General features: G+C 25.0%; 1 protein-coding gene across 1 annotated transcript in view; it reads left to right on the top strand.

Annotated features, from left to right (window-relative positions):
* The window catches only part of LOC136977833 (suppressor of lurcher protein 1-like), a 338,075-nt gene that overhangs the window by 130,474 nt on the left and 181,372 nt on the right, over window positions 1–26,229 (top strand). The window contains exons 3-7 of the mRNA XM_067273420.1: window positions 16,603–16,672; window positions 17,423–17,606; window positions 22,313–22,527; window positions 23,145–23,361; window positions 23,438–23,664. Of these exons, the coding sequence (XP_067129521.1) occupies window positions 16,603–16,672; window positions 17,423–17,606; window positions 22,313–22,527; window positions 23,145–23,361; window positions 23,438–23,664 (913 nt within the window). The remainder of the gene's footprint in view (window positions 1–16,602; window positions 16,673–17,422; window positions 17,607–22,312; window positions 22,528–23,144; window positions 23,362–23,437; window positions 23,665–26,229) is intronic.

The raw sequence follows: 26,229 nt of genomic DNA, 5'->3' as shown, positions 1-26,229 counted from the left end.
CGTCATTTTACAAATTATTTTCATGATTTTTTTTGTCATAACTCTAATACAAAAATTATGTAAGAATGATTTGTTATGACATCTTTATTGACATTTATACGAAATCCCAAAAAATATTCACAATGTAAATGGGATTTATTCCCGAAATGTTCATCTTTTTATGAATTGAACGAATAATTCAAGAAACGAATTTTGATATATATTATTAGAAATTTACTAATAAACTAAATTAGCAATTAACTAATAAAACTACATTTTAACAGTTAATTGCTAATGAAATTCATAATACTTTTTCAGTGAAAATTCACCTCTTCCTGAGCTTCTCTGTAATAACATTAATTTCAATTTTACTTATCGTGAATGTAAAATTGAAACTGACGATATCATGTTCATTAAATCCACCCAAAAATTTGATTTTACATAAATTATATATGAAAAATCAAAAAAAAAAAAAAAATTCAGGATCGAATTAAAAAAATCTGATCGCATGTTCACCAGACATTTCATGTTGCATTCTTCCATTAAAGACGATAATTTGATCGATTTTAATAGAAATTTTTTGCCATTAATATTAAAATATACCAGAAAATGTTACATTTGTAACATTTGCAACGAGCATTTTAATACTGGTTTATTGCAAAAATATATCTCTAATAGTGGAAGAAGATGTGAAGGATCTCTCATTTTTTTCCTAACATCAAAGGTAAAATAAAATAAAAAAAAAATAGAAATAACTCTAATCCTTTAGTAAATAGTAAGCTCTTGTATGTAAACATTTTATAAACAGAATAATTTTCCAAAAGATTGGATAAAAATTTTGCTTACAATATTTGAATTTTATTATACGGTGCCACAAGAGAGAAAGACTAGAGAGACCATTTAGGTAAAGTTTAAAGTTTAAAGAAAGTTTCTATGTTGGTTTTATTTACAAAATTTTATTCCATAAATAACAAGGTTTTCTGAATTGTAATACGCTAAGTTTTTCTTTCAATTCTAACGGAAACTATCGATTTTATATTTGAGATGATGCGCTTAAAAATCTAAAAACTGCTCGAAACAATGTGTATTTCCTTATAAACACATTATTAAGTTTTATTACTATAAAACACATTTTAATTTAATTAGTCACACGAATCTTGATTTTTTTTATATTTTTCTTTTTACTTTATTCATTTATTTAATTGTTATATATATATATATACACTAGCAGGTAGGCCCGGCGTTGCTCGGGCAAAAGTAACGATAGCGAAGATTAAGATTATTACTTTATAGTCACAAAAGAAAAAGAGTAATTTCATCAACAAACTAATTATTTCTAAAGAAAGGTCGAATTTGAAAATCGAATGTTCTAATATTGTTCGATTTTCACGACATGTTCTGATTATATCGTTCGATTTTCATCGAATGTTGTAAAGAAGAAAGATCGAGAAAAACCGAACTAATCTGTTTAAATTTGAAAATCAAATTCTTTCTTTTTCTTTTCCTCCAGCACCCGTAAGTCTTGCACGTCGCTTTCTCTTGTTCTCCATTGTTACTTAACACTATCATTGTTACTTAAACACTTTGGTACTTAAATTTAGTACCCTGTGTACCAAATTTCAACTTTCAACACCTAACCGTTTGGGCTCTTAACATTTCCATTGTTACGTGACACTTCCATTGTTGACCCTTCCATTCTTAACACTTCCATTGTTGAGAATTCCATTGTTACTTAACACTTCTATTGTTGATGGAAGTGTTAAGACATAATCCTGTCCCTCTCCCCCGTGTGGAGGAATTTCGAAAAATCCCTTCTTAGCGTGCGTTCTCGTGACGTACCCTAACTGTGTACCAAATTTCAACTTTCAACCCCTAACCGTTTGGGCTCTGCGCTGATTATTATTATTATTATTATTATTATTATTATCAACTCGTCTCGATTATATATATAGATTTTATTCTCAAAGACTTCTTAAAGCATTAATTATCAGAGTGTTTTTTAACTTTGTTTTCTTCTTATCACTTTATTTAAAAGTTTTAGTGTTTAGGGTATTTAAGAATTAGTATTGTCTTATATTTTTAAGATAATTTAATAAGTCTACAAAATTTATTTTTAAAATATAATCATAACATTGTATACAAAAAATAAAAACAATCTTTTAAAAATTTTTATAAAATTATTTCATGTTTAATGTAACGTAAATACTTTAAATATTAATGCAATATTATGATTATAAAAATTTAAAATATTCTATAATTTGATTTTATATACTGACTGACAAACAGCCGTACCTTTTAGTTTAAAACACCACAATTATAGATATAATAAAGATACTCTTTTAATTGGGTTGCAATTTTTAAACTGCAAACCACTGTCGTCCATTCATCTTCCTGTTTGTCTGTCTGTCTTTCGTTAATCTCGAGAACAGAGTTAGATAATTGAAAATCGCGACCAGATGTGAAATGCGTTTTGAGCGTAGAACCAGATGAACTATATAAGAATTTCCAATCTAGATCGAAAGTCATGTGTTTTATTAAAATTAAAAGTGTTATTAAAAATTGCAGCCTGGCGTATGAGTATGCCACAATAAATAATTGCTCATTTTTTAGTTTGTTTCTTCTATTCTAGAGAATCAATATCCACAATATTCCTGTATGGCATTCCAAATTTGAAGAATCTCAAGAAGAATTTTCAAAATCTCCAATGCAGCGGCGTATCCAGATGTAATTATTAGGAAACATCAAAAAAAGTTGTATAAATTTTTTGTATCTAATTTAAAAATACTTGCGCATAAATATTTTTGGTTAAGAGGAGTCATATGTCTACTAAAATTATATTGAATGTAAACAATAACGAGCAACTATTTATTGTGTCGTGGTCACAATACCGGGCTGCAATTTTTTTGTCACAATGCTCTCAATTTTATTAGTGTCTTGCCCCTGTACATCATACTTTTCCTGTTAACAATGGAATCATGCCGGTCATCTAACTAATTCCATTCAAGAGAAAATTTTTCAATTCAAATAACTTATTTTCCTGTGCAAACCAGAAATTCCTGTATAGTTCGAGGGGCCTCCTGCTTTCCATATCTGGTCTCAATTTTCATCTATACAATTCCATCCTCGAGATTAACGAAAGACAGACATTTTTCTTTATGTAATTTATTAATAAAATAGATTTTTATAATTTTCAAAGGCACTGATTTTTATAATTTATTAATGTTATGAAATATAAGCATTAAGTGTAAATTTCTTTTTCAAAATAATGGCCATTTGTAATATATATATATAATTAATTACATATGATGAAAATTTTCATTTTGTCACAATGAGATTTTAAACGCTGACAGTTTAATTTTGTGTGTTGATATAATAATTTATAGAATAAATCTCAGAAGAAAATTTCTTAAAATATAATTAATTTATTAATTTTGGATTATGTCAACAGTAACCTAATAGGATTGAATTAATTTGAAATGAATTTATTAAACCATGATACATCTTTTGCAAATTGTTGTTTCGTTATAACAAAATGTCAGCAGATTAATTTCTTTAATTTATTTCTATTGAATTAATTAAAATTAAAATAAAACTTTATAATGTATACACCATTTTTCTTATACTAAATATACAAGGTAGTCTAAAAGTCAGTTAATAATTTGTTTTATTAATAAGAGAATACAGCAAAGCTTTACTATATAAATACATTTTAATGTGTAATTAATGATATTAATTGGTTATTAATTGCAATTACTTCTTATTAATCTTCGAAAAAATTTAACCAATATTTTTTCAGAAATATTGTTGTATTTACAATAGAAACGTTTAAAGTTATGAGAGAAAAGACAAATACACTTTTTCCATTTAAATTTTATACAGTATAACTAAACACATTTGAAAAGAGACAAGCAGGATAAAATACCAGATAGCTTTCAAATACTTTAAAAATTGCAGAAGAAGAGGTTTAGAAAAAGAAATAATCCTAATATCTGTAAAAAACCTCCCACCAGTGACCGAATGGATGACATCACTGAACACTGATCGTAATTTAAGGCCTACAAACACGCTATCCACGTAAATTTTCTGAGTTTCTTCACGTGTCCAACAACTAAATCGGTTAGTTTTTCTATATAACGTCCCACCAGGAAGCAGCTCCTTCGTAGATGGCCCATGCGTTGCTTTGCTTTACTCCATCAACCAACCAACCAACCGGAAAAATTGGAAATATCTTCTATTTCAGTTGTATGATAGGATTATCGGTTGAAGTAAATTCAAAAATTATCTGTAATTCTTATGATATTAATATACAAATATCTAATAATTGAACGTACCATTACTCTTCAGCTTAGTGCTTTAAAGAGCCATGTGCATGCTCATATTTTATTAATTTATATCACATATCGCATGTCTAACACCTAAATAGGAATCTGTTTCAAGTAGAAAATTCTCTCGAAAAGTATCCTTTCTAGAAGGCCATCATTGTGTTGTATTGCTGCCTTACCCCATTCAATTCAATTCAATCCTCATCTATTTGGTCGGGGTTTGAATAAATGCAATGAAACTATTTAGGAACCATCCTCTCATTTAGCAGGAAGTCATACATACACACAGGCACAATTAAGTGATATGTAAAGCTTAAGAGGCTTTTGAGTGTTTGGTGCAAATCAAATGACCCATCATTATTTCTTTTAATAGGATCTGCATCTCTTTCAATGTTGTAATTCACTATCCAAAATTGTAAGATGCGTCAAATTTTAGGCGTTTATTTGATAAGTTGAAGAATTGCTATAGCGTCAAATTTAAATAAAATAGGGTATAGTAAACTTTAGTATTATATTGTGTCGTAAGCGAGTGTAACTATAAGTATAATATGTACTGTACGTGTTGTTTGTTATAACTAAAGTTATAACTGAACTTTGGAAGTTGAGGAGCAAATATTCTTTACAAAAGGGCTAAAGAAGTGATTTTCGCGAAAACTTACTTAAAAGTTCTCCTAAAAACGTATAAAAGTAAAACCACCATTTCATTCTGCATGAAAGTACTGTATATATAGAACACGTAAACTCGAGAAAAGGATAGAAACTTAGAATCAGTTAGTCACTTTCGGATCATCAGTTTACGAACAGAGAAGTATTGTACTTGCAAACACACAGTGGCTCTACATTCTCCATGGTCAGCCGCACGAGGAAACCAAATCTTTGAACTGAGAAAACAACCTGAACATCAACAGATGTAAAAGAAGCGTATTTGTTTTTCACAAAAAAATTCAAGTTTTGTGACTAAAGTGACTCATGAGTTATATCTTGAATATCCAGAATTTTGCTCAGGCATTTTACGTATCCTAGTTTTTCTAAATCAAATCCATCCAACTGATTTTTAGTGTTTAAAAATTTCTCATTGCTTCTCAGTAGACAGATCACTTTCCTCAAGAATAGGAAACTGAACTGCAACGGAATTTGTATGAATGAATAGTGTAGAATTCCTTTAACACGTCTTCGTGTTTCAACAGACTCTCAACTTTCATTGCGGTTGCTGAAGTCTTTTCGTCCAGATTATCAACGAATGCTCTCAAGGATGAGAAATTTCGACATAAAAACAGCCATTTGAATCCATATGCCTTACGTGGTTATTATAGGTGTTTTTGGAGTGGCAATCCACTTACCTCTTTTTTTACATGTACAGCGAATTCGCAGGACATTTACTGAAGTTTCATTTCCAAAATGAAAACATTGACCCAAAAATTATGCCTTGCTTCATATATCCTGTTAAAGTAATGGGCATGATAAATGACGTCTCAGATTCGAATACATCGATTATATTTGAGTGTGCATTTAGCATGTATGGTGCCTGGTCTGTTACAAGATACCAAACTTTTTCATGTAGAATGACTGAGTTTTACAATTTGGCACATGCATCATTGAAGGCTTGATTAATAGTTGTAGAATTTGTCTTTTCTAATTTACAAATTCTTAATGACATGGGTTATACGACCTCCTTGTTAACAGACCGACGAATATATATATATATATATATATATATATATGTTAAAGTTGCTTCAAATGCTGTTTGCACATAGCTTTTCCTTGCATGCTTTGGTAAGGGACTGAGTCAGTTTGGTATACTTTTCTAGATAGTTTTTGAATGCTGAATGATTTACTTTGATTCCAATAATCCCGACTTAATTAAAACTGTAGGAAATTCACGTGAAAATTCACTCTTATTGTTTGCATCGTCTTTTACAAAATTTACTGATGCCAAAATAAGACTTTATCCCTTCTTTTCGTTTTTCTTTCCCTGTTAGAAATGTTTTACATATTTAATGTGTTGCTTAATCCGTGAAGAGAGATGGTTTACATACGAATTTATGTTAACATCACACAGTTCACATCTCAAATACTATCGTTGATCGTAATTTCTTTCTCTTTAAAACTATCTATTTAATTCTTTCAATTTTGGTTTTGGTATCTTAAGCATTTTAAAAATCGATTAATTGTCATGTTACCGCCATATCCCTTCATCACCTTCGTGAACAACGGAACAGCATTATTATTTTACATTAGAAGAAGGTATTTATATATAAAATTAATAATTACAAATTTAATTTCATATTTATAAATATAAACAGAAAAACTCACTAAATATCCAGTTTAAGTGCAAAAAGAGAAAACTATCAAAAAAGTGCTCAGCGGTAAAATTGGGAATAAATAAATAACTAATACTCCCCAGAACTATTGTAAATAAATGACGTAACTTCTGACCCAGATCGGAATTCCGTTAATCGGGGTCTAAGCTCTGAATTTTAGTGGTATCTTGTCCCTGTATATCATACTTCTCCTGGTGACAATCAAGTTATGCCGGTCGTCTAACTCCTCACTCGAGAAAACTTTGAATTGAAATCATGTGACTCGTTTTTTAGCGAATGTTAATATATAGATAATCAGTACTTTCAGCCCATAAACTTTCCGTATTTGGACTCTGTTTTCATACAGCTAACTTCTAAGGACAAGACAGACAGACAGGCGAACGACAGTGGGAATATATAGGTCTGCAATTTGAAAATTGCATCCCAATAAAGAACCATTCTGTGATATTTTGAAATCGTCCCTTGAGCAAATAATAAAAAGGCGTAACACCCCAACTTACTAACTTCATTTATACTTTTATTACCATCACTTTCACAAATAATTGAGTAAAAATATAATATTTTAAGCAGTATAATTTTTGGTAAAATTATTAAAATGTTGCGGAGAATTTTAAACTAGTTTTAAATCACGTAAAATCAATTTACTTTGATTAGTTAGGCATGTTGGAAAATCCGTTTACAAGAATGTAATTACTATTATCTTGTTCCTCCGATGAGGAAGAGCTATCGAGGAACAAAGATTAAATATTTATTTTGATTGCCCCCAAGTAAAGGCAGAATAATACATAAAAATTTGTAAAGGATTTCAAAGAAATTAAGCAATAAATGGTATAATCAGTGAAAATGATCTAGAACTTTATATGTTTTTAATTAGTTTAGACGAGCTTTCATCTTTTCTTCATATGTTTTCATTTTAATCTCTTAATATACATTTTCCTTTAATAAAATATCTATAATGAATACCTTATAAATGAATTATTATATTTTTTATGAACGAAATTTTTGCCTACAATGTAAAAAATTAAATAGAAATTATTTATTGTTAAATATATTAACGACAAGATACAGTAGAGTCTCCCATATCAGAATTAATATGGCAGGAAATGATTTGTTATTTTTCTAATTATATATATATATATATATATTTAAGGAAATTTAATTCTAAGCTATTTGCATCGTTATTTTTGATATTATATAATAAGTGATATAGCAATGAATAATTAATTAATTAATATTTCTTTTTCAATAGATATATTTATGATTTTTATTACTTATTAAAATTTAACAAAATAAATTTTACTATATTGCAAGGAATTCGGGTATATTAATCGATTTTTTAATTAAACTTCAATAAATATTTTGGTTTTGTATTAAGTACACTTTAATGGATTGGTTTCTTTACTATACGCATTAAAAACAATGAAAACATAAATAAAAAGGGTGATATTTCACAGGAAATGGATCAAAATAGAAAAGATTACTGTTGAAAACTTCAATTGGAAAGGGGAAAAAAAACATATATAATTTTTTTTTCTCGAAAGAAATGATAGGAGGTGAAATTGTTTTCTAATCATTTTCCATAAATGATCTAAGTGAAAAGAATCTTTTTTTCATTTTTTAATTTTTATCATGTTCTATTGATAAAAATGTGATTCTTTTCCAATAGAATTCTTCGTTTTTTTTAAATAAGGAGTTCAATTGTTTTTATACTTCTGCACTGTTTTACAGGCGCTTATCTTGTTAATATGATATAAATTCGTAAACATTATGAGACATATTTTAAAATAAAATAAATAAATAACGCAAATTATGTGTATGATGTATTAAACCTACGTTCAGTCGATACTCTAGAATTTAACGTAGATTGCTTTGGTTATTTTAGTTCTACACAAGAAGTAATATACACTAGAGATTTTTATAATACAAAGCAAAACAAAATTACATGTAAATCTCGAGAGGATAAATACATATAATTTAATCCAATAACTTTCTAAAATAAGTTTTCGGTTAGGATATTTTTAAAAAATAGATAGGAAATTTCGTAGACAGCATACATTTGTTACGTTGATTGATTTAAGTAGAAAATAAATAACAATAACAAAGACATTCATATTCTTCAATTATAATGTGAATTTTTCCACCTTCAACCTATCAGTAAAATAAATGCAGGTTGTTTTTAAATGGTTCTAGTTTCTTTTATATGATCTAAATATATTTACTCTTAAATATTATTAATTACCTTTTAATAACATAAATGCACGCAATAACTTCTTAATAATCTAATCCAGATCCTATTTTAAGAGAATTAAGGTAGGTGTAACACCACTTTAATCCTCTAAAAAGTTACTTGACTATTTAAAGTACTACAGAACACTAACTCCATTGCATTACTAAAGAATGCTATTCTCTACTACTTTGAGATTGTATTTTCCAATCAGTAGTTGAAAAAATCTGATGTGATCTAATAAATATTTTAAAATACAAGGACTACAGAACGTATGCTACTAAATTATACATACAAGAATTTATGTAATAATTGTATACAGTGTATAATAAGTGTATCTTGATGTAATGATCAGTGAAGTTTCGATATGATAAAACAATCTCGTTGATCCTTGTTATCTTTTTGTGTATGAAATGAATGAATTAACTCAATTTTCTGGGAGTTTACTATATTGAAAGTCCACTACAATTTGATTAATACAAAATATACATAAGTTAATTTAATTTTATATATAATATATGAAAAACTATTACATAATATTGCAAGAAAAGTAAAAATAAATAAAGAGGAATAAAGAAGAAAATTATTGATATGAAGTATGGAAAAACTAAAATATATTTTTATTATATAACGTAGAATATATCGAAAAATTATTGAATGCAAGATAAAAATTACCTATCGGAATGACAACAATTGTGTTTGCATTGCAGGTTGTATGCGATATGATATTCCAAGAAAACATATAAAATTTTGAAAATATGACTTCTGTATATTGGACAAATAATATTGAATTTTACATGAACATTTTTTTGGGTTCCATAAAAAGGTTGTTTTAAATTTACAGTTGTTGTTATTGAAGTTGTTTTTAAGTTAAAACTTGTACGTATATCATACAAATTTAATTTAAAAGATATGTTTTTATAACAGTATGGTTTCAATTAAAATAAAAATACAAGCATGACCTTAGTATCAATAGTATAATTGAAATGAAATGTGAGAGTTAAATTTCAAAAGATAAAGAGCGCATCTTATAAGATTACAATAGAATAATTTTGGAGAGTGTTTAAAACGTTCTAAACTTTCTCGAAAAAACAAAATATTCCCAAATGATCAAATCATCGAGAATTTTCTGGAATGTATTTTCAGTTTTTATGGTTTTTTTTGTACTTCTTGAAAATATGTAAATTGTCTTATCTTAATTGAAAACCAATGATTTTACAAATTTCGTTTTCAAAACTACATAAAAAGTATGCATTTAAAGCTCTTTCTCTCTATTTCTTATACTCGTAGTTTTCGTAATATACAAGTGATAAAAAATAATATGCAAGTGTTATAAGAATTCTGAATTTTTATAAATGTTCTTTATATATACTGTATATTTTTAATTTGGAAAAAAATGTTTAATATTTAAAATATTCTTCAATATTAAAATTTCGATCTTATAGTAATGTTTTAAAACAGTGTTTTTTAAATTAATATTAAAATTAATAAGGTGTATAATTAATATTAGTTTATACTTTTATAAGAATTTTGTATGTCAGTATAGGCATTTTTGTGGTAAAAAGATGTAGATTCGAGATTATGCTAATGAAGTGTATTCATGTCTGCACTGTATTTTATCAGCTTCAAAGCCAATATTTAAATTATTACTATTATTATTTGTTGTTGCAATTGTGTTAAAAAAATTACACAAGTAAAACTGAGGCTACTGTAAAATTGATCTTCATTAAATTGTCCAATTCACAAACAAACACAGAAACACTTTTAAAGCATTTCAACAGACAAGTCTTTTTTTTTTAAATTTATATTTCTCCATTTCTTATTCTTTAAAATGAAATTATAAGTGATGTAATTTCTTTAATATAAAAGTTAGATGATAATTTCTACAAATGCATAGCTTAATAATCAACCGATTTTATTAGTTTAATTTAAAATCAATAAAAAATAATAATCAATTGATTTCAATTTTTCAATTGAATTATCAAGATTAATCGATGAGATAAAATATCTTCGACAAGAAAAGATCGAATATAAGACATATTTCAACAATTCTCTTTCGTGTTCCTTAATATTCAAGAATAATTATAACTTTCTTCACATTCAATTTAATTTTATAGATTATTTTTACAATTAAAATGATTCATAAAGATCATAGATAAGTGGCATCATGAAAATTAATTTTTTCAAATGGAATAAATCCCGTATTTTCGAAATGGCTGTATTGTAAAAGAGTCTTCTTTCAATTGTCAAAGATTCAGTTTAGAATTGTCGTACCATTTCTTCTCTCTCATCTGCATTGATAGAATCCATTAAAACAATTGAAGAATCCATTTCTCCGATAAAATTGCATGGCATCGCCAATTGAATCCATTCTGTGCTGATACTATGCATTGTAAATATAATACGATCTTTAGTTTTAATGAAAGTAGTGAATTAATTGCCGAAAGTTTTTCATGTTTCCACGTAGCTGCGAAGATTTAAATGAAGTTAACGAACTGATTATTTAATACCAACTTTATTTTATAGAAAGTTTAATTTCCATAATTGCAAACGAAGTTTATGCGCTTATCTTGACATCTACAACTATTCTTGATGCGTAAAAAATGCTATAAAATTGATAAAAATTGATTTAGATAAATATAAACGTTTCTAACGTAAATAAACGGATAGTCGGATAATGGCAACTAAGACGTCAGCCTACCGCTCTGGGGAACCCGAGATCGAATCCAGGAAAATCATTTTTCATGGACAGTCTGTCCAGATATACTAAACTCCATCTCTTATCACCCTGCCGCCCTATTGTGTGACTGTCCGAACCCACAATTACCACGAGGAAAGGACACTCTTAATGCCCAACGGGCAGTAAAAGAAGAAAATGAAAATAAAACCTTAAATAAGCAATAAACTATGATTATCCTATTGACATTAGTTGAAATTAGGTAATATTCGTCATCATTTATCTCAAATTTAGCCTGAAGAAACAGTTAAGATCGTAAGACCTGATCTTATACAGTTCAAGGTGCTCTTGATATTTCCATCCCTGTCTTCCTTTCTCTTTAACTGATGTTCTAATGTAAATTTGGGCTATTCGCAAAATACTGTTAATTCTATATTATTGTAAATAAAATTTATTTTAAAATGATATATAATATTTAATATTTACTTTAATTTTTCGATAAAATATCATGTTTTAAAGACAGTCAAGTTTTTTTTGTCTCATTCATTTATATTTTAAAATTGCACACTATATTGTTAATCCCTAATTATGCTCTGATATTATTTAATGCTAAAAATTATAATATTTTTCCATACTTTTATATAAATTTTTACATAGATATTCAAAAATTTATGACTTTATCTGAAAGTTTTTCATGGTAAAAGTGTTTAACTGAAGGTAGAGAAAATTATAGCAAAGATTTCTTACATAGTACATTTTAATTAATTTTTTTAAAAACTAAAATATTGTCTTATGTTAAGCTTTCTTCATTTGGGATTTATCCAAGATTTGTATAATTATAAATTTAAATAAATTATTTGAGTTAGTTGCAGATAAAAAAAATTATAAAATAATGCTTAAAAATCATTCGTGAGTGCAGATTCTAATTCTAAAAATTATTCATTTATTTTCATTGTAAATCTATGAAAATGGCTTACTCATAGAAAATTCATTTTTCTATTCTTTTTACATAGAAAATAAATATTACGTCTAAAAGTTTCTATAGATGCAAATAAATTTTTTTAAAAAATTCTTCATTTAATAGGACAATATGCAATTATATTTTTATGTAGGAATCACCGAGTAAACATTATATTTTAATAATTTATTGTTCTTTTTACTACCTGAGGCATTATATTTCTAGACGATAACTTTTATTATTTGTATATGAATAATATAAAAGTTTATAAATTTATTTATTAATATTTATATTTTAAAAATTTGCAACGATATATTGAATTATTAAATCACTTTTATGTTCATATTTGTTCGCTTTTAAATTTAAAGAGATAACACGTTTCGAAATTACATAATAATTTATTTATAGTATAACAGAATTACATTATTTTATGTTTATAACGCTCAAATTATAAATAATTTAATAAAGAGTTGATGAAATTTTTATATAAATCAAAATACAATATATATATAACTTTATAAATATCATTTTTTAGCTTATTATACTGAATTTATTAAGAGTAATAATAGAAAAAAAAACACATCTTTGCCTTAATCTAGCAGGCAATTTCTTTGACGAATTTTATGAGCCATCATCAAGTTTATATAACTGAAGAGATGATAGAATTATAAATTTGAATGACTTAGATAGTTAGATATTAGAGTTAGATATAATTAGATAGATATTACATGGAGTTAGATGGTTAGAATTAGATAGTTATGATTAAACCCGTTAATAACCTAGAAACTAGGATGAAAACATGTTTTCAAATAAGAAATTACCTGCTAGATTAGTAGAAAGATGTGTTATAATTATATTGAGCCCTAAGGATGTTTTATATATTTTGGGAGAAAGGACAAGGAAAGATTAACTTCGCTAATGTTTTAAATACGATTTATTTGTTTCCAATATATATATATATATTAACTTGAGAAATAAATTTATTAGTTAATAAAAAAAATCAAAATTTCTTACTGTCTCAAGAAATCTCTTATGATCTTAAACAAAAATAAGATTTGATAGTAAAGAATATTGGTATTTAAGTCAATAAAACACAGTTTTATTGGCTTAAATAAAGTAATATATACTTTATTTAAGTATTGACTTGTAATAAATATCAAGTTTATGAAGTAATTACTGTAAATCAATGTGAATGGAGCACTTACTCTATTTCGAAAGATAATTTATTGATATAATTAAAAAGGACGATTTTATAAACCTTGATATTCTTTATAAATCATCATAAATTTTATTTGTTCTAAGAATTAAATAAATTATATTTTACAAATGAATAATTACTTAAATGCTCTCTCAACATTTAATAGAATTACATATACATCATCATATACGAATTTCCTTAACAATAATTAAATTGTTGCCTACAAATAATGTTTATAATTGTCTTGCAAATTTAAATTGAACAAAATGAAAACAGTAGAAATATACATAGCTATAATAAATATTTTACTGCCTAATTGAATAAAATTTAAGCGATTCTTTCAAATAAATTTGCTTTTACGAAGTGTCTGGTAATCATAACAGTTAATTTTATTAAATCTAAGTATCGAGTTTCGAGATTTTCATCCTTTAAATCGATTTTTAATATTTATGACTTATAGATTTTTGTATAATAAAATAAATATTCAGTTTTCTAAAAATTATTTAATATTTTTACAATATTTTCATACACATTGTTGATATTATAATGTAATTATTTTTAAGCACTATATTTAATTTACACTATGTTAAGCTTATATACATGATCTATTCTTAACAATTATACGCTTTAAAATATTTTTCTATTCAAATTTTATTTTTACATTAAAAAAAGGCATTACATTACATTAAGTTTCGAATATATGATAAATCGTATATTAATTTTATATTGCCAACTGTTATATAACAGAGGGAAAGTATGGTTATCGGTCAAAAAATTCACCCTTCTCCAAGAATTTTACATTTTTGGACTCAGGGTTCCTTGAAACGTTGAGAAATACAAAAACAAATTGAGTTTTTTTCTGTATGTATTGATGTTAGTATTGGAGGGCAAGATTTTTTTCATCCACTTTGAAGCATAATAACTCCTGTGTTTTTTATCGAAAATTTCTGAAATTTTAAGTGAAAATCTGTGTATTAGGGCAAAATGTTTCTAGAAATTTTCATGAAAATCGGACCATTGGTTCGGGAGATATGGCCCTACTTCTTTAATATCTCCCTCACAATCTGAAGACTTATAAAGGCAATGGACTTATAAAGGCAATTATTATGGATGAAAACAAACAAAGAATGCCGGAAAAGTTCAGCAAAAACATTGTCAGCTTTTTAATATAAGACAACAATATTATTTATATTTTATGTTTGAATATAACATAAGTGAAATACAAGTAAAAGTAAAATAACATAAGATATGAATAATGATTGTGTTTTATATTAAAAATTTATATCCGAATTATTATCTTATTACTTGATATAATAGAAAGTAATTACACTTTATTAAAATATATCTATTTATTATCAAAAAATATTACTATAAATAACTGACAAAATTGTTTATTTTTAATATAAAAGTAGTACTTAAATAGAAAAAACTTATTGATTCATATAATTATTAAAAACAGATGAATATAAACAATATAATTATATGCTCAGATATATTATTTATTGTATGTAAGCATAAATTTGTATATAAACAAGTAATGTTACGCTTATGTACTCTACATTACTCACGTGAATTATGAAAAATGTACATAAATAAATACCTGGAATATAAATTTAACAAGCATTTCATTAAGTATATTTCAATCGAATTATATTTAAAAATCAATATTTAAAATTAGAAAATATTTACTCAGAAAAAAAATCGTAATGTATATATAAAAAGCATCGAATGATGGTGTATTGTTTTTGATTTCCATCTGATTGGCGAAGAAGTTTTCACGAAACTGCATTTTTTTTTCAAATAATATGACACATAATATAAGTTATTGAACCATATAACAAAAAATATGAAATCCAATATGACGACATTTCAACAAGATAACACAATGTGACACACTTCCAGTTAAGAGAACTGAAAGCATCCTGTCATACTATGAAAAAATTCAAAGAAAAATACAAAAAAATAAAGTAAATTTGAGTAATATTAATATATATATATTATCCATATAAAAATTATAATTGCTAATTATAATGAGTCAGAATTAAGTACATTACATATAATACATTTACCAAAAAAAAAACTAGAAACATTCAATTGAATGTGAATTTATGTTCTTAATTTACTTATAAATTAGAGTTTTTAACGACGTTTATAAAATATATTTTATAAAATACATTGAATAATGTGCAAGAAATATACCAAATTAATAGAATTAATGTAACGAAGTAAAATTGACACTTAAGTAAATATTTAAATTTGAAGAAAATTTAAGTTAAAAGTTTATTTTTTGTAAATTCAAATAAGTGAATAACTGTTTTAAATTCATTTAATTCGAAAACGTTTATTTAAATTAAATTAAATTTATATATTTTAGCTTTAGATTTAATAACAGAGAAGCCATTAAAGATATTTACACAAAACTTAAATTTTAGCAACGTAAAAGTACTTTTAAATGTAAATATTTAAAACAAAAGAAAAAAAAAATAGTTTTAAATATTCACTTTTAACTTAAAAATTCTTTAATAGAGTTTATTAATCTAAAATTCTTAAAGTACTTGTTGTTTTACTGAGTTTATATTTACCATAAAAGCAAACTTTGTATTGAATAATTATGTATAAACTTTTACATAAAGGAAAATATATTAAGAATTATAATAAAAGAAACGAAGAAAAAGACGGTAAACAATTTCTTCCAGTGGATCTAAAAATACTGTAAAGTTATATTAAACAATTTTTATCAAGAAAATTTAAAACGATAAAAATTGTAACACAGCCTATTGTTGCTTGATACTATTTCTATAGCTTTGTATCACAATCTTCCATAGAACACATTTTCTAAAATTGGATTATTTCGTAATTTATATAGGTATAGATTATTGAATTTCGTAATGTATTGTATCAATTTTCTTGTTTCCTTTTATAGATGGCCGTGGTTGCTTTGGTGATGGGTCTTCACTTCTCGCTCTTCATAGCAGCTAAAGCAGTAAACGCAGGTAATATTACTCTTTATAATATTTTCTAAAGTTTAATTTTATACACGGATTTGCATAAAATTCTGATTAGATCAAATTTCTTTTTCTTTTCTTCTTCTTCTTCTTCTTCTTTTTTAGAACCATTAAGTTTGACAGAATTTCTTTTTTGTTTTTGTTTTGTTTTGTTATTTATTTCTTGAAAGTTTTAATTTAAAAGGGCTAATTTTAAACTTGACGTAACTTGTTCTATTAATCCTATTTTCATTAAAGATAGACAAAGCCGAGTTAATTCTGAATGTTCTTTGTAATCTTACAAATGCATTAGCTATTGACAGAATCCTTTGATCAGTAGAAAATTGTCTTTTTTGTAATTTCTCCCGGTGTATTTTTTTTTTCTTCTTTTTTAAAGTAAAATAATTTATTGAGCTTCGAAATTTTGTTAAAAGTTTTCTCCTTTATGTAAAACTATTCTTTTAAATTATTTTTTTAAGCTTTACAGCGGCATCCATTAAATTAATTACCTTTCAATTTTAATAATAAAATATCGGTATCCATTTAATGTCATAAATAAATAAATATTATATATAAATTTATAAAAAGTAATTTTCACAACATGTTTTTTTTAATGAAAATTTTATTTTAAAAAATACATCTATATCATTTATTATTTTTTGCATGTATTTTCAGTGTATGTGTCTTAACTTAAATGTTACCTTACGTTAAAATGTGTATAAAAGTAAAGCCAATATTATTCTTATGCGTCTGTTGAAGGTTGCCAATGTGTAGTTTTCGACGATACTTATGGCAAAGAATATGGGGTTTTCACTTCCCCAAATTGGCCCACCCCATACGAAGACCATATCGACTGTCTCCTCTATACTTTCATAGGGCAAGACGAAGATATCGTTGAAGTAACATTCGATGAATTTGACGTCCAGAAGAAGCAAAATTTAGAGTAAGTACCATTGAACAATTCATACATTTTCCTTCCATAAAGTTAGAAAAAAATATTTAAAAAAATAAAATAAAAAAGATAAAAATGAAGTTGTTTCATTTACATCAATTTTCAAGGGGTGATTATTGTAAAGACATCAACATTTGAAAATGATAGGCTGTACACCTGGCAATTCCATTTTCGTTACAACTTTTGAGATAAAATAAGAGTTATTTTCAATAAAATAATGATAAATGCCATTTCTGTGTCATAAATTGAATGATTCCAACCAAATAGTGAGACAATCAATGCAAAGATCTTCAAGTTACTTGGGTTATGATTATGTACTGTACTACGTATCCAATAACTCTTAATATTTATATATCTAAATATCATTTTGAATAAATTACTTTATTTTTGATAGCCGAAGACTTAATAAAATTCAGAGATGATTTTTTTTATTTGTAGAATTTAAAAAAATATGTTTCGACTGTACAATTTTTAAGATTAGATAAATAAAATATTTAAAAAAAATACTGTATTTTTGATACCTGAAATTGTATATTGATTTATAAATACGTTGTCTTACAAGTATTTTATACATTATTTATATATCTTAATATGTTCTTCAATAAAACCTGTTCAAAACGGAACCTTAATAAAACAAAAACCTGCCTAAACGGGAAAAATTCTTCGGAATGGAGCGATTTTCTGTTTAATAAAACCTGTTCAGAACGGAACTTGCCAAATCTACTATATTCCGTGATTTATAAATTTATATATAGTTAAAACCTGTGTAAACCGGAATAGCACGGTACAGAATATTTTTTCTGGTGTGGAAGATTCCGTATTGAACAGGTGTTTTTTTTTTTTTTAAACAGAAAATCGCTCCATTTCGAAGAATCTTTCCCATTTAGGCAGGTTTCCGTTTTAAACAAGTTTTACTGTCAGTAATTTATTTTAAGAAATAGTTTATAATTTAATTTATTTTAAATTATATTCGATTCAATTTTATACACTTAATTGTAAAGATCAATTGTAATTAAAACTTAAACGTGATTAATATGATTAATCATTACTTATTTATTAATAAAATAAGTAAAATAAGTCGCTTCTTACTTTTTTTTAAATCATAAAAAAAAATCTTTAAAAATGAATTAATTTAAAACTAAATTATTTACTTTAATATAATTTATAATTTTATATTAATTTAGTAAAGAATGCTTTGATTAATTAATTTATTATTAGATTTTAAATTATATTAAATTTAATTTTAATCACAGTTATGATCAACTTAACAATGATCACTTATACTGTATATCAACGAAATAAATAAAAATATACAAGATTTTAATCAAAGCACTTTTTATTTTATTTGTGATAAAATAATGCTTTAAAAAATTTCGTTTAAAAATTAATTAATTTAAAATTTAAAATTTAATTTAAATGTAAAAAAAAAAAACAAAAACAAATTAACAAGATCTTAAAGTTCAAAGCTACTTTACGATGTATTATAATGAAGTAAAAAGGATTTTAAATAAAATTTTATAGCAATGCTTTATAATTAATAGAATACTTTATATAGAGAACTTAATTAAACTATTTTGATTAAAATTGTCTATAAAAAATATATTAAAAAGTTTGTTTACAGAAAAAATTATATATATATAATTAGATTATTCTTTATCTTAAAGGCAAAACTTGGTATTGACATAAAACTGAACTAAAAATTTTATTTACTGAAAAATATAAAGTAAATAAAATTAATTTTATCCTATATTTGCTCTTTTAATCCTTTGTGTATTTTATTTTATTGTATTTTTTTGAATGAAAACATAGTTACATTATTCAAAACATATAGTAAACACATGTCTAAACAAACATCTTTTTCATTAAATTCTAAATTTGTAACAACTGTATTTGTACTATGAATTTTCTACGACAGTAAACATAAAGCAAAATTTATAAATTTAATATAATATTAACAACAATATCTTTATAAAATTGAATACGTGTTTGAATTATGTAAATAGAAAATAAAAATACAGAAAACCGCTATCATTAATTACCTTAAACAAAACTAATTAATCTGTAATTTCGTTTTATTTACATATAAAATGATGGAAAAATATTTTTTCTTCTAAACACTTTTTGAAAATGGTATGTACTGTACGGTACAACTGTATTTCTGTTGTTAATTTACGTTCATTATTGTAAACACCTGTACTTAATGAGAATGGCAATCATTAAATTTTCTTATCAACCAAATCATAACATTCTGCTCTATTCAACCGAAACATTTACAACCTATTAAAAACCATTCTCATTAAATCATTATCTAGTGATCATAGTAAACGTGTTTTGTTTCAAGCTATATTATTCGTTCGTATTCAATACCCCAGCGATGTATTATTATCTCACAAAATTACGTTTTTTCGCTTCTACTTTTTTTTTTTACAAACTTTAAAAATTTTCCACGCTATTACATTATATTTATATGTCAAAAATATACAAAAACATTTCCTGTGGGAATTTTAGATTTGAGATAACTTAAATGTACTTTTTTGAAGTGAATGCGACGATGCAATTACTGTATCAGATGTAATAGGGTAATGAAATGTTGTGTATGTTTATGATCAGATACTGATAAAAAAAAACTAGTTTTGAATTTTATTGGTTAACAGTGGCTGTAAATATGTCAAAAATACAAACTTAGGCCAATCTGAAATAAAGAAAACTCCCAAAGAGATTAGTTGACCACACACACTTATTGTTAAAAGCTAAAGTAAAATCGATAAGGAACTACATTTTCCAGTACATAAACTAAGACGAATATATAAAATTTTTCTCATTTTAAACTAAATAATTTATGAAATTTGCTAATTTATATATTTATCTTAATAACTTGTATAATAATTTATTATTATAATACATTTTAATATTTAATAGAAGATATCAAAACTATTGAAAACGTTTTCATTACATTCTCATTTAACCGCGTATTACACTTAAATAATAAAAATGATTCGAATTAAGAAAGTAAATTTAATCATAAATTTTAATATCGAAAAGATATTTTAATTAAATGTTGAATTTTAAACTGTTTATACGAATTTATATTTCGTCTGTAAACTTCAAATATCTTTTAAATAATTTAAAGTAGAAAACCGAAAGAAACGAAAAATTCTGCAGAAAATTTTCACATTTTTTAAAATTTTGCATTCTAAATGATATGAATAATTCAAAATTTCAATTCCTATAAACTCATGAAATTTGCAAAACAGCATATAAATTTTATAAAAAGAATTTTGTATTTTTTTTCTTTTTATTAAAAAAAACTTCTTATTCCAGAGCATTTATAATATATAAAACATAAACGAAAAAGTCTAAAATAAATTCTTATAAATTATAAATATGATTTTATACATTTAAATAAATCAAAAATCGATTTTGATATCACTTAGATTTTTCATAATTTGAGTTACAATTCAATGGTTACACTTGAATAAAATGAAGTTTTTATTCTTGAAATTAAAAAAAAAAATGTTAATTTAATTATTCAAAATATTATTAAATATAAAAGATTATAAAAACTTGTCTAAAGTTGCAAAATATTACAATTTTTCTGCTTAATAATACATTTTTTTATTCAAAATTTTAACTAAGTTATAAGTAAATTTATAAACAATTATATAGACCTATCTGTTATAAATTAATTATAATTTTGAATAAATATATATATATATATATATATTATTATATATTTTTGTAAGTTATGAATTAATAAGTAAACACATTAATAATCATAATTTTGTCATTAAATTATAAAATTATGTTTATTAATTGAAAAAAGAAATATTTATACATCATTAAATTTTTATGTAACTTAATAATAAATAAATGATTTTTTTATGTACTTTATACACACAAAAAAATTCAAAAATATTAAATTTTTCAGTAATTAAATTGTATTGATAATTTATCTAATTTAACAATTTTTAATTTTTTTTTTTACAATTAAGGAATCAAAATATCACAATTTTACTTTAATTTATTAACTTAATTTCTCAAAGTTTCAAATTTATAATTAAAAATTAAAATTGAAAACATGTTTCCAATACTTTAATATTTATAATTTTATAATTTAATAAATATTTAATGCTTGTAAAGCTTGTAGAAACTTAAAGAAAATTATAACATTTTCTTTTATATATGTCATTTTGTATTAAATTTTTCATAAAAGATTCACATGTAAAATAAAGAAATGAACAATTAAAGCATTAAAAATGAATTTTTCAAATTAATTAATTATTGTTTAATTTGTTATTTAATAAACATTTACTTTATCAAAAATTAACACTTTTATTATATTTAATACTAACTTCTTATTTTAATATCTGCTATTTAAAATATTCATGTACAAAACTAAGATTAGATGTTGAGTAATTTTCAAATGGTTTTTTTTTTCCTACATTAATAATTAATATTGAAATATTTATCATAATTAAAAATTGATACATAAAATGACTTTTAACTAATTAAAATGGCAAACTGTAATTATATTTAATTCAATTTATTAGGTTGATGAAGAATATTTTTTGTGCATGATTTAGATTGTCATAATAAAGAATAGAAACAAAGATTTGTTGCTGATAAGTCAATAAAAATTCCCAGAAGAAATTAGCATAATGGGTCTACTTATATAATAGAAGCATTTCCTTTTACAGATGTATCTACGGAGATTACGTCAAACTATTCCTTCATTTAGAAGAAACAGCAGTGAATGAACACAGTTCGTGGAATATTGTCCTCTGTGGGAAGATAGCAGACATTGAACAGACTCATTATTCCTCAGGGAACAGCCTTATCTTTGAGTTTCATTCAGACTGGCAACAAGGAAACAACACCGGATTTCGTGGAACTTATCGGTTTCTAAGTAAAAGTATGTCCTATATCCTTTAATTACATACACTTCTCTTAAATTAATAAAGAAATTTTACTTTAATATTTAATTCTTATGTATGTAAAAAAATTAGAGACTAAGTTAGAAGATAATTTAAATAGGTTTTTTTTCTAAATTTCATTAGCATACCCGTACTACTTAAGGTTAACTAAATTATAATACCGCCACATTTTACTATATAAATGGCTTTTGCGTGAGTGAAGTCACTATACGTGTATAATATGCGTTTCTACAAACATAACTTTACTTAATGAGAAATTGTGCTGCACGAAATCAATGTAAAAAATAATATTTCGAAGTTTTCAATAAACGAAATTTTGATAAATGTTAAAATTGAAGTTTAATTAAATAATTTAATTAAAAATAATGTTAAAGAAACCATTAAAAGTAAAGATTTTTGCTAAAATTTACACCAATAAATTAAACGAACGAAAGTATAAGGAAGAAAATATTAAATTATGGAATTTGTCTATTGTATATAGTGAATCAATGCTTCTTTTGCAATATATTATGCAAATAATTGATTAAAACAAAGCAAATATGTAAATATTTTCGTTTCTTCCTTTTTATTGTGAATTTAATTCTTGTAATTTCAGAACTTTTTCAAGTGGATGGAGATCACGTCCAATCGACACTGTGTGACTATCATTTCAACAGCAGTAATGGTTCCCTAACACGTGGTCGATTTTACTCACCTCAATATCCAAGTACTTATCCACAGAATATCAAGTGTGCCTATAGGTTTGGAGGTAGAACTAATGAGCGAGTTAAAGTAGTTTTCGAGCATGTGCTTCTACAAAGAGGCGATCTAAGGTATTGTTAAGATTGTTTCTCCTTATCTTTACAAATGGAACAATTTCCTAATAAGAAATTGTTCTGTTTCCTTCAGTTGTCTCAATAGTCCTGATGTTATAGTTGTACATGACGGTAATGACACGAGCAGTCCAGTGATTGGTCAGTTATGTAACACAAATACATTTGTGGAAATGGTATCAACCGGTCCTGATCTTTACATCGAATTTATTAGCAGGAGTCATTTTCCTGGACAAGGATTTAAAGCATCTTTCTTGTTTGAGGAAGAAGCAGTCAGTACCGGAATTGAAATACCATCAACAGGTACGTTAATTGATACAAATTATTAAAGGAATATTTTGTAAAGTAATGTTAATTTTTTTACATTACCACATCATTCACTGTACTGGATGATGAGAAGGATCTTTGAGAGATCTTCAAGAATAGATCTCTGAGGAATCTATAAGAGGAATCTCTGAAAGATCTTTGAAAGAAATCTTTGAGAGATCTTTAGGAGGGATCTCTGAGAAATTTTTAAGTAGAATCTTTGAGAATCTGTAAGATGGATCTTCGGAATCTTTGAGAGAAATCGTTGAGAATCTTTAAGAGTGATTCTTCTGGTTAAAATACAACACGAGACACAAATTTTAAATTAACGTACAAAATTAAAAAAATTTTAGGAATGTATAAAAGAATATAAACCAAAACAGATGTTAATTGCAAGTAATATATGCGAATGTTACACATCATATTTGGAACATTTGTCATTTCAAAAATTTATTACAAGACGTTTGATCATTTGAAATATAATAAAAATTTAAAGTAGAATTTATTTCCAACGAAACTGTGATTTTTTTTCGAAAAGTTTTTAAAATAATCTAAAAATTACATAAAAACAGAATTTGTGGTAAACAATCACCATTTCTGTCAAAGAGATTGTCTACGCCCAGTTTACCCAAGAATTCCGGAGGCGTCAGTGCTGCAGACTTTGATCGTATGTCTTGTCTGCTCCACATCTATAAGTTTAGACGTGAAAGACATATCTGGAGACGGAAGGTGACGTAAGAATCAGTCGTCTGAAACTAACGCTTCGAAAGACACGCGTCAGTGAAAGACGAAATGCCTTCCAGCCAGTTGATAGAAGCGTAGGAGGGCATCGAGTTTTCTTCCTGTATTCGGCAAATAAGTCGGACAGCCTGTCCACTTTGATGTGTCGACATCACTTAATCACTCTTGCATCCATATAATTTATATCCATGTAATTTTATAGAATTTCATAAGCTTAAACCTCAATTTCCCTATCTTACTTTCCTCTAGTTCTTAATTCATGACATTTGATGTATTCAGGAATTTTTGTCCAATTTTCGATAATAAATGGAAAAAATAATATTAAAAGTAAACAGAATTAAGGAGTTAAATTACTGTAAAGTTTAAATTAGAAATTTTTAAATGACAAAATATATTGATTTTACGGTGATTTTTTTTTGTGTTTATTGGTTTTAATTTTTCTGTCAAACCGACTAATTTTAAATTATGGAATTAAAGAAATTGTAGGAAAACTATTTTAGAATATAAAATTGAATTGTTTTTTCTTTATAAAATTCAAAATAACTGATAAATATTAAAGAATAATCGGAGTGGTACAGTTTTTAAATCGTATCAAACTCAAGGGTTTTATTATTTATTACAAAATATAAGTAATAAAACGGAAAAAATTACTCGAAAAATATAATTATTTTAAATAATTTTCAATTGTAAGAATTTAAAATAATAATATTTTTTTTTTTTTAAATTAAACTCTGAATTAGAAAAATAATTTTCTTTTATTCAAATTAAAAACAAATTGAGAATTATTTGTCAGTTTTCATTCTGTACTTCAATAATTCGAGGTTTTATATTTTTTTTAGTAATATAAAAATTACATTTTGTAAATATTACATTATTTTAAATATTCAATTTAATATTATACGCTGCAGAAGTTTAAAATAAATAAATATATAAATAAAAATTCAAATTAAATTGTAATATTTGATTTAAATTTAATATAGTCATATTAAATATACTTTACATTATTTATTAATTAAAGTGGAAATAGTTTCAGCAAAATATATTTGGTTTTTTTTTTTACTAAGTTCTAATATATTCCTGAATATTCTTCCTCTTAAGTCATCCTCTATCGTGTACAGTACATAAAACATGTTCTTATTCTCGCCACGATAAGTCGCGATGTCGCATCGCATCATAACTTTTAAAGGAATAATATTTCATATGAATCTGGAAAATAAAATGATTCTGTATGCAAATATTGTGTACGTTTTATGAATTATATAATTATATATATATATATATGATTGCTGCATTTGTTTTTGTATGTAAATATATTCCTTTTTTTCAACATACTTTCTCCATTTTTGAATTATAAAGCAGTTCTACTTTTTAATTCAAAAATTCTACTTTTTTATTATGTATTCGTCTAAAATCGAGCAAAATAAATAATCTAACTTTAATTTATTAAAAGTTATTAGTGTTTTGGGCCGAATATATGAGCTTTTATAATACGAACTTTATTAATTTCTTGGTGAAACGTTATGATATTATTATCATAACTCTAAAGCATAGGAAAAAAGTTTTGGATAAGATTTTAGTCATACGGTAAGAATATTTTGAGATTTCTATTGTAAATATTCGTGTATTCTGCTAAAAACACTAATAACTTTTTAATAAATTAACTAAAATAATTTATTTTACTTAATTTTGACGCGTTACGCATCAAATAACCATTGAAATAACGATTTTCTAGTTTAGTAACGACGAAGATCATGAAACAATAGCGTATTTAACTATAAAACTAAATGTATCAATCATATTTCTATATGTAATTCATAGAGC

This window comes from Centruroides vittatus, unplaced genomic scaffold (assembly GCF_030686945.1).
Source record: "Centruroides vittatus isolate TY-2023 unplaced genomic scaffold, ASM3068694v2 contig_476, whole genome shotgun sequence".
NCBI lineage: Eukaryota > Metazoa > Arthropoda > Arachnida > Scorpiones > Buthidae > Centruroides > Centruroides vittatus.
Note: the sequence above shows the minus strand (reverse complement) of the source record. Positions and strands in the feature narration are given on the sequence as shown.